We start from the raw sequence: 11,065 nt of genomic DNA on the forward strand, positions 1-11,065 counted from the left end.
TTTTCTTTTTTTAAAAATATCTATCAATTTACCGGAGCATTCTACCTTATGAAATTATTTAATTTTCTCCAAAATATAACAACAGATGAGGCATACATACATAAACAAATTCATATTTCAACTTTATAGCATTTACAGCGATATATATGCACGTATATACAACTAACTAATAAAGATAATTAGAAATGATAGACAATTGACATTATAACCGCACGTTCTAAACAGCGATTTATTTCCCACCAATCCAACAACCATATAACAGAAATGTCACATATTATCAATAGATATAATATTGTAAAGGAATTTATGGTATGTATGTATAAGGATGAGAGAGAACGAGAGAAAGAGAGAGAATTTGTTGCGGAACAGAGCAGGCAAGTATTGTAGAAATTTGTAGATTTGCTTGCCTTGTAACCTCATAGGGGAATCAGTAAATTAAACTGCTACTAAAAAGAGATCCAATCTTTTTCTAATAATTAAATATACATACAATATTTAGCAAAAGAATATTTTTTCCAAGTATGAAATAAATACTTATTTCACATTTTAAACAAATATTTTCCGAGTGTACAAGGAGTACCTATTTTATATTATGTAGAAATTATTTTTTTAGAAATATGAAACCAACGAAGTTGCTTAATATTAGAAAAAAATATTTTTCTCGAGGATATAAAATATACATACAAGAAATAATCATTTTATATTAAAACTAAAATATTTTCCACTCTCCTTTAAATATTGGGTAAATTCTATCCTCTTTTTTATTAACGATACTATATCTCATTAAAAAATTTATTTTATTTTTCGCCGAAAGAATTATTTTTCTAAAAAAAATTTATTTGACATTTCTTCTAATTCATTCTATCGTTTCGCTCGTGGTTTACCTAACTGTCCTTAAAAATTCGTACTTGATAAATAATAATACTCGCAAGAAATAATTCATGATCAAGTTAAGTCACACACTCCCATCGGCAGTAAAAAAAATTTCATCGTCAAGGAAATCTGTTTTAAAGCAGTAGAATTACCACCAGAGTATATTTGAAAACAACGTTTAACAACTACAAATTTTAAAATTTCTAAAATTATTCATCCTAAATAACAAATTTTGTTATATTTCAAATAATTTACCTAAATATCTCATTTCTTTTAATTTTATACAATTTTTAATTTACTTTTAAATTATTTTTCGACTAATACCTTGCAGCAGTTTATAGCAGCATTAACACGTATAATAAGCTATCGTTTGTAAGCAATACAACTTGATTTATTATATATCCCAGACAGAGATAAATCTGGAATGTATGGTGTCTGCATCCTCCTTTCATAAGTGAGAGGTAAAACTATTGGCATTTTGTGTTTGACATAATTCGTTGGATATTTCAAGAAATATGACGTCGTCATTCCTGGTGCACACTGATACATGTAGGTGTCGGGTTTAAAGAAAGTTAAAGGATGAAAGCTACCGGTGCGATCTTTATATTGACTGCGATGAATCTGTACTCCCTGTAAGTAATATGTTTATTATTAGGTAGATATAGTAGCTACAAGCGATGCTAAACCAAGATCCTTTGATTAGAAATAACTGTTAAGATAATAACATAAAAACATAATAATAAGATAACATGTTATTTGAAAAAATCATACAATTAGTTTATTTGATCGAACAAATGCCTTTTCTTTAGATTATTTCGTTACTTGGATTTCAAATGAAACAATTTCTCGTTTTATTTTTCGTTTGATCAGATGTTTATTCAAAGAATTTATCAAATACTCTTTAATTCTATCATTGCAGAATCGTTAACTGCGTCAGAAATGTAGATTTTCGTATAGTGTCGTACGCTCATACAAGTTCGGAACATACACTATTGAAGAGGAGTTCGTATTCTGCTGTTGAAACATGTAGACAGTATGATCGTGTTCCGTAAAGTTTACAATCACTGTGAGTGTACGTTTTCGCACTGACAACTTGTTACGCGAAAAGAAATACAGATGAAATTTCTCTTACATTTTATTGAGTTAAATTGTAAGAGAGTAGAATTACCGAATCACAAGCTACTTAATGCCTCTCGACTAGTTGTTCTGAATTCGAAAATAGCTGGTTCGCAAATGGCTCAAGGAAATCAATCGAGTATTCTTGATCGAAGCTGCATCATAACAATCTACCATCGCTATGGTAGAGAGATAGATCGACCCAACTGACTAACAATATCAACATTGGTAAGAAACGTAAGATAGAAGCAGAGAGTAACATAAACGCAATCATAAACGAACAAAAAGAATATTACTACTTCAAATAGATTCACATTATTATATTCTATCGGAGACGTCAACAAGACAAGACCCGCAAAAAGATCCTCTTCTTTACCAATCTTACTTGAATTTTATCCATATACAAGCAATAATGAATACTCTCTCAAGTGTTGTAAATAAACAGAAATATAAACTGAAAGTTAACAACAACGACGTAAGAATTTTATCGCTTAATCCTGATGCTTATAGGAAATTAACAAAGTTAATTGAAGACCTAGAAGCGAACTTTCATACGTATCAGCTTAAGGAAGAAAGATTTTTTCCTAACCTAAATAAACCTAAATGAAATAAAACTTGAACTCCGGAAATATGGTAACGGAGTAATTAATATTAGCAACATAGGCCACGGTACAACAAAAAATCCACTATCCTTATTTTTTTATCGACTTGAAACAAAAACCTAACAATCAAGCTGTATACAACATCAACCGATTAATGAATTCTGCAGTAAAAATCGAGCTACTTCAGAAGGAAAGGCAGGTGGTTCGGTGTAAAAGATGTCAAAGATATGGGCACGTACAGAGATATTGCGATTATAATCGTCGCTTCGTTGAATGTGCAAACTCTCATCCTACAGCACAGTGCACGAAATCAGTAAAAGTTCCTACAAAACGCATTCATTGTGAAAAAGAGCACCCTGCAAACTGTAGAAGAATAGGTTTCTTAAATCTTAAATTAAGAACACAACCAACCTAACACATCATGTAAAGTAACTAATCCGTCAATCTCCTATGCTCAGGAATATTAAAACAAAGTGGAGCACTATATTAGTAAAGTGTATGATAGCACTATACAAAATAGCATGTATAACCCAAAAAATGATAAATTATATGAAATTAGCATCTTGTTGCCATTATTAAAAATGGTCGTAGACAAGTTAAGAAGCAACGTACCAAGATGGAACCCTTACGCATAGCTTTGGAACGGCAACAGTCCAATTGAGTATAAAAACGAGCTGGAATTCTTCTTAGATAAGCAAGGAATAAAGGTAATGCTGATGTCTGAAACTCGTATTACCAGAAAAGAACACTTGAAAATAAATGAGTATAAAATATGTCACACACAACATTCGAGTAGCAGGGATCATGCTGGCACTGCAATTATTATCAAATCCACCGTGATTCGGTATGAACTTCCATCGTATTATACAAAACGAACTATCTTCAACCAACGAACGTGGCGATAAAAGATCGCATAGCCCAATTACTGTGTCAGCAGTCTACTGTCCATCCAAGTATACTATCTCCAAAGAAGATTCTGATAATTTCTTCGTTAGCTTCGATAATAAATTCATCGTGAGAGGGGAGTTCAATGCTAAGCGTACCCAATGGGGCAGCAGAATCATTACAAGTGGCAAGAGTATATTTAAAAGCGTCAAATCAAACAGACTGAATTATCTCAATACAAACGAACCAATATACTGGCCAACCGATACGAGTAAAGTGCCTGATCTATTAAACTATTTTATAATCAAGGACATCTATATACGAAGATATACCCAAGTCGGCTCTTCTCTAAAACTCTTTTCAGATCACTCATCTGTTGTAGCAACAATTCAATTCAACGATTATCGAAGACCGACCAAATTGTTCGCAACAAAGTTATAAATTGCCTTCAACCTATCAATGTCAAATGTCTCTCAAATGTCGAAAGACATTTATGCAGCTGTGGAACGTTTAAATAACAACATAATGAATGCGATCCGTTCTACTGAATCAGGAGTCCAGGAGCAAACACGAGTACCCGCATTTCATAAAGAGGAAAACATAGAAACACGTAAGCCTAAAAGAATATGGCAAAGCAGTAAAGAGTTTGAAGTTAGCATAGGATGAACAAAGTAACGGAAAAATTGACAAAATTTCTTCGAAACTATAAAAATTAAAACTAAAAAAACCCCCCCCCCCCTCCCACGGCAAACTCTAACTAATTACTCCGAATAGCGTCCAGTCCAAAAAAAAAAAAAAAAAATCGTTCTCAAACTTTCTCTATCCAGTTTCATGTCCTTTCCCTTTTATTCTATTTTCAAGGATTTCTTCTTTGATTTCGCGTACACTTAGAAATACGCACACGCTCTGTAATTTCACGCAGACGCAAATGGTCTCTGTCTCCTTTCAGATTTTACTTCGCCCACTGTTATCTTTGTCTATTTTTAGTTTCATCCTTTTTTCCTAAATCTTATTTAAACGAAACAAGTTTTTCCTAAACTTAGACTTGTCCTTTCCCTTGGAGAATATATGTCGGGTTATAGCACAGTTGAGTTCATTGTTGTAGATAATTTTACGTCATTATTACTAAAATTAAAAATAAATCAATATAAAGGCAATCAGTTAAAATCACTAGTAAGTAGTATTGCAAATAAACACTTTAGACTCGCACGATTTCATAAATACGTCAGAAATTAAGTACTGTTATTAAAGACTGTAATGAAGAATTGTGGTAGAACTCCGTTTATACCTATATACTCCATTTATTTGAATTCATAAGTAGTAGAGAAAACGAATTAATTTCTAGTATATGCGTTTCAGTTATATGAACTGCTTGTTTCCTGTCACTTTCGTATAGACGCAATTTTACCGTATTCGAAATTCTTCCTCGATCGGAGAACATTAAAGAAACGATACCGACGACATTATCGATCAAGTTCTATCATCTTACTGTATTTCTGGCTTTCAAATGTAACTATGATAAAATAAACAAGGAGTTAAACAGATTGCGGAAAACATTATAAAGAAGATAAAAAAAAGCACCAAGCTGGTTAAAAAGAAAATATAATTAATTGCGAAATGTCTTCTTCGAAAAAATGAAATGCAAATAACGTGAAAAAAGGAAATTTAGAGTATTACTTTAAATAGGTCATCAACTTCCTTCATACGCGTATTGTCGATTGTTGAAATATCATTCGAAAGTACGGTTAACTCACGATTTATTTTGCGTCGCACTGTATCTGCGACAATATCAGGTCGTGGACTATACGGAGTCTTTTGCATTCCCCACTCGTATGGTAGCATCTACAAACAATATACACGTAAATACGTATAACACTTATACCTTAAACAATATCAAACGTATAGAATATAGAATGTAGCGTTTCAACCCTTAACGCTGCGACCTTTAATTGTGAATATCGACCAGCAGCTCTAACTTATTCTCATCATACTTCGACTTGCAAGTTTTTAAATGTCAGATCTTAAATGCTACAATGACGTGTAAATAACAATATTAAAGTCATTCAAAACAATCTTTATTCATCTCAGAAGTAATATAATTTTGATTACAATATTTATATTAATTATAATTGAGTAATGTATGGAATTTTTTAAAACATTCATCGGGATGCAAACCATGTTTGCGTTCACAGGTTTCACAGTAGAAACTGTTTGTTTTTTTTGCCGCATTACTTCATTTCGGTGAACAAACAAGACGCTTTTTCTTTTCCTCTTTCGGCATTAGTAAAACATAATTGAAAGTACTGAATAGGCACACATAAATTGTGTACCTGCGGACCAGGAATTTTTGTACCAGTCGAAAATTCAAATATGTTACGACCGTTCCCGGAGAGACGCGTTCGCGAGGAAAACGCGTCAACGAGAGGCTTAAATGCTCGCTACGATTCCGATAATCGACGCCGCGAATTAATCTTAATCTTTTCGATTAAGTAACAGATTAGCTCAAATGATTTTAACACTGATGAGTTTAACAGGGTTAATATAAACTTGTCCATTTAACAATATTTAATATTATAATGAGCGCGTCACAAATTATTTAACGATGAATACAATTAGTTTGTTACAATAATTCGACCAGACTTTATGATATTTCTCGATGTATTGGTTAGACTAAGCGACCTGTATTTTATTCGTTTGAACATCTCGATACATTCCGTTTGAATCCTCAAATGATACTGATTGTCCCTTCGATTTTTTCTTTATCTTCTCTGGGAGACTACGCTCGGGTCACGTCGCCGTTCGCGCCTATGATCACGAATACCACCTTCTTTGTGTAGATGAAATAACGGGCCGAAGGCGAATCGACGTTTCTAGAACTCGCTGCTTGATGACAACTATGCGCTTGTCGCTACATTGTATATATTTCGCCGGTCCTATAAGACGATCCGTCTGCGACACTGTAGTACCACGAGCGACGGTTAGGGACACGGCCTATGATAAGCCTCGTGGCGTAACAAAATTGTTGTGGAATGATATCTTTGTTAAAAATTTCCTGCCAATCAGAAGATCTTACGTTACAAATACTCTTAGTTAGATTCTCTTCCTGTGATTCTCCATCATCTGCACTTCCGTCACTCGATGAAAGTTTTCTCATTTTTCTTCTTTTTCCTGGAGCAAGAATATCACTATCACTGCTGTCACTATAACTGCTTTCTAAGTCAACAGTTACATCATTATAGATGCAAAAATCAAAATTGTCATCGTCACTATCTATATTTTCCTCACAAAGATGATTCATTTTTTTCTCGACATAATTAAAATAGATGGGTTTAAAATAAAACAGGTTCAGATCTGATTGCCTTTACCGATCGCTTGTAACTGACTGAGGAGTATTATTTTTTATTTGTAAACGATTACCAATAACGATCGAAAAATACGTTTGGAGTAGAGCGCCGCATATCGGTGGTGCTTGAAAGGCACTCTTGGAGCGTTAAGGGTTAATAAAATGTATGAGAGGAATTTGCTATATCAACATAGAATAGTTTCTTTCATTGTTATATTTACAAACGAGGGAAAGAAAGCGAAGCTTAAAATATTCTATTTTTGAAAATGTAATTCTTTATTGCAATTATTACATACCACTTTTAAGTGTTTCTCTTTCTGAATATAATAAATCGTCGTTCATATTGCACATAATCACGTTATAATAAACATTCGTTAAACTAATAAAACGGTAACAGACAGTTAGACATTTAGAAATGACACTAGGTATCATCCCGCAGAAATTAATAAGTCAGAGGTGCAAAATATCATGCGCTTCATGCGCTTTAACTAAATAGATTGGAAACAAGCTTACCGAGAATTTCGATAACGTTTCGTTTCTGTAATTCTGGAAATAACCAATGCTTCCACCTTCGTACAAGGAAAGACTCAACTTTGTCGGAGGATAAGCACCCATAAAAGCAGGCATTAGCGAAGGTGGGTAAAACATGGCCTGAGTTTCCGACATTTTCTTGTTACTCACCACCATCCCGAATTGTTTATCATTTGCCGTAATTGAAGGAAAATTTTACATTTTATACCTTAATATAATTCTTGAGAAGGTTATCAGTCTGGTTATGTTTATCATGAACAAATGAACAAACATGTCCAGCTTTTTGTATAATGAAGTAAGTAAGTATGTATTAAGGAAATGAAAAATAATCAAAAGATATTTAACTAGACCTTTTATTTTGCTTAATTAAAATATATTTAAATAAACGAGAAATCTTTTACTTACTATCAAATCTAACGTAAGTGCAAGTGTTATTTTATAATATTACTTTAATTCCATAAATAAGGAATCTGAAGTTGTTACAACTACATAAATATTCATACCCTGTATTCAATTACGAAACTTACTGCAATTTGATATAGTATAGTTGTATCTAATAGATAGAAGGAAATGTAATTGAATTTTTTCATGTTTATGTAAATTAAATATATTTTTCTTATTGCCAACATATGACATTTTTATCTATGTTTCTATAATTCATGTAATTATAAAATATAACTTTCTTCGTTAATTATTTTCTTAAATATTTCACTTAGATTTCGAGAAAGATTTTAAGTACAATATAAATCTATGGATCTAAATACAAAAATTTATTATAAATGTACTTCGTTGTTTTACTACTGTTAATATATGCTGAAGAATTAAGCTAGATTAAACAAGATTGATATTGTATTTATCGCAATCAGCCTTGACGAACTTGTATAGTTATTAGGTACAATAAAAGCTCAATAATAATTGTTAAGTTTCTAATGCGAGACTTAAACAGAAAAATAAGCTGTTAATTACATAGTACGAACAATTACCAACCCATATCATTTGAAGTCCTTCATTAGATTAATTCGATGACAATCTTAAAGACATCACTGTCATGTCACGTGGTGCGGCAGTTCCGGCCACAATGTATTCCGTTTTATCTCATGTCAGTAATGTCGGAGTATGACGCAGGATATCTTTCTCTATTTTTTATGTTGTCGGGTGTGATAATTCATTACAACAGTTTAACGGTAAAACTATAATGGCAGAAATGTATTTTATAATAAAGAAATACATATTAAAATGCATACAATAACTATTCTTCACCGGTCTCCTCAATTTTCGAGCTAAGAATGTGCAGCTAATTATCCGTGTGTCCTCTGACTCGATATATATGTTTATATATATATATATATATTATATATATATATATAATTTTATTTATATATATATATATGTTTATATATATGTATATATATATGTTTATATATTATATATATATATACATATATATATATATGTTTATATATTATATATATATACATATATATATATATATGTTTATATATTATATATATATATACATATATATATATGTTTATATATTATATATATATATAAACAATTAACACAAACTCTTTTGTATCAATCATACCAATTTCAAGAATTCCATCTCTCCTAGTCACTTATCTCTGTTTACCTTAACTGACTCTTCTCACGAAATAGAGTATAGCGTTTACTTTCCCTGTAAAACTTCTATAAACCGCATTTCACACACACACACACACACACACACACACACACATATCACGTATAATATAAATATATCCAGAAATAAACGAAAATATTAAATCTAATATAATTTTACCCCGAACTGAAGCTATAATTGTAGAAAACAGATTCACAAAATTTTGAAATCAAACCACAGATAATTGTTACTAATAATTGTTATAATTGTTACTGAGAATTTCTGATCGTATCAAGATTTGTAAGATAGTAATAAATTAATGGAATTTAATTATTTTATAACACTGTTTTGTGTACTCATTAGCTGCAGTATTGCTGATTTGCAATCTACTGATATTTGCAGATATTGAAATCGTTGCGTTTTCAGATTTGATTATTTTTTTAATGTGGTCGTAATTGCAATATATCACGAATTTCATGATACATAACATATTTAGTCTATAAATAATACCCGATCATTTCATACTAACTTGTTCTATGGCACGGTATTTGATAGATTGCCATAAATGCCTGTCATAATCAATTATACTCATTGATAAGAATAACGTATTTGAAAGATCGAGATGAAAAGAGATATTACGAAAATAATCTGAGACACTGCAGCCATAGTGTCACGTTTCTGGCTTTTTAATTGTAGAACCTGTTTTAAAAAATTAGCTAGCTTTCAAAATGCCACATTTTTATTGAAGTTATTAAATTTAAATTTAGTTAGACGATATTTATATTTTACAGTAGAAGACTTTACAGATTTTACCTGTTATATTTATCATCTCATAATCTGTTTAGTTTTTTCAAGACGGTGCTTCCTAGTTAAAAAAAGATTGATCTATCTATATTTATATAATTGCTATAATGGGCATATCATATGAGAATATTACGTGCAACTATAAATAGTTTTATCTTCATTAAATGGTGAATTTTTAAATATCTTAACTAATCTTTATCCTTTTAGCTTCTACTAATCTTCATAGCTGTCATCGTTGATCGTAGAATTTACTCGCTGAACACCGAAGATTTTGCCGAGTATCTTAGCAGGCGATATATCAAGCACACGATAAGGAATAAATTGTATCAGCGGCGTAACGCCATGGCTATACTATCCCAGATTTTTCATCAAATTTTTTATAGATATAAAATATAACATGAGACATCAAGCAGTAAACTTGTAAAGTAATGTTTAAGTCAATAACTACTTAAATAATAGAGGTAAGCGGTTAAAACTTTGTCGAAATGCTTTTCCTATGAAGCTCTTTCGATTGATGAATTACAAGTTAAATTTACGCAGGGTATCCTAGTATTGGCGGTACAAATAAGGTAAGCGCTTCTACATGAAACAATAAGTCGAAAATGCAGAATAAATCTTTTTCGTTCCAAGTTTCGTTTCTGAGACAACCGAGTTTGAAGATTCTTCAAGTATACTTAAACTTAGTTGGTTCCAGACTGGATAGGAGCGAATAATCGATAAGAGATTATTTTGCGTGTAACAATAAGTCGAAATTGTCTCTGAAAAGATGTGAAATTCGAAAATTGATAATGACTTTTAAAATAAGCCCTTAAACGGAAAAATTGTATTGTATATTTTTCACTTATATTCTTTATCTTTCAACCTTCTGTTGATTGTATATTCCTACCCAATCAGTAATTGGCCGTGTTCACATGTACCGAACAAATTTTCAAATTTGATTTTCTCGAACGCGGAGCCTCAAGCAAAATTAATTCCTTTTATGTTTGCAACTTGTTTCTCTCGTGTAAAATCACCTCCACATCATTTGTACCATCAGTACGGCAACTTCCTATATAATCATATCAATAACATTTTTATTCGGTATAAACTATTTTGCTACGTGATGCTTTTTTTATTTTTTAAATTATTTTTCTACGTGGAGTTCACTCGTACCTTCTTTGATTTGTATGCACCTACGTACCCAACGTATTTCTCTGTTTGTATTATGTCCGTTACTACGAAGAAATTTTCTATTATTATACATATTATTATATTACTATACATTACTATACATTTTATATCACTACGCAT

The 11,065-nt window shown here is 31.4% G+C and overlaps 1 protein-coding gene across 3 annotated transcripts; it reads right to left on the reverse strand.

The window, feature by feature from the left end:
• Nucleotides 1-1,123: 1,123 nt before the first annotated feature.
• LOC117238304 (protein FAM166C-like) lies at nucleotides 1,124-7,573 on the reverse strand. Of its 3 annotated transcripts, none has more exons than XM_033503116.1 (3): nucleotides 7,333-7,573; nucleotides 5,154-5,318; nucleotides 1,124-1,503 (listed from the first exon to the last, which is right to left on the reverse strand). In XM_033503116.1, the coding sequence occupies exons 1-3, from the start codon at nucleotides 7,504-7,506 to the stop codon at nucleotides 1,237-1,239; spliced, it is 606 nt and encodes a 201-aa protein (XP_033359007.1). In that variant the 5' UTR covers nucleotides 7,507-7,573; the 3' UTR covers nucleotides 1,124-1,236. The 3 variants fall into 3 exon arrangements, 1 of the variants encoding a protein (XP_033359007.1); XR_004494168.1 differs by lacking the exon at nucleotides 7,333-7,573 and adding an exon at nucleotides 6,156-6,197 and having other exon boundaries at nucleotides 1,367-1,503; nucleotides 5,231-5,318; XR_004494169.1 differs by lacking the exons at nucleotides 1,124-1,503; nucleotides 7,333-7,573 and adding exons at nucleotides 2,486-2,524; nucleotides 2,589-2,914 and having other exon boundaries at nucleotides 5,231-5,309.
• Nucleotides 7,574-11,065: the final 3,492 nt, after the last annotated feature.

The sequence above is a fragment of the Bombus vosnesenskii genome, unplaced genomic scaffold, assembly GCF_011952255.1.
Source record: "Bombus vosnesenskii isolate JDL3184/JDL3185 unplaced genomic scaffold, Bvos_JDL3184-5_v1.1 scf7180000013447, whole genome shotgun sequence".
In the NCBI taxonomy this organism is placed as follows: domain Eukaryota; kingdom Metazoa; phylum Arthropoda; class Insecta; order Hymenoptera; family Apidae; genus Bombus; species Bombus vosnesenskii.

Coding starts and splice junctions, on each gene's coding strand:
- LOC117238304 (XM_033503116.1), bottom strand. CDS start 7,506: ATGGTGGTGAGTAACAAGAAAATGTCGGAAACTCAGGCCATGTTTTAC. Junction 5,319..7,332: donor AAACGTTATCGAAATTCTCG/GTAAGCTTGTTT, acceptor TATTGTTTGTAG/ATGCTACCATACGAGTGGGG. Junction 1,504..5,153: donor AAGTTGATGACCTATTTAAA/GTAATACTCTAA, acceptor TATTACTTACAG/GGAGTACAGATTCATCGCAG.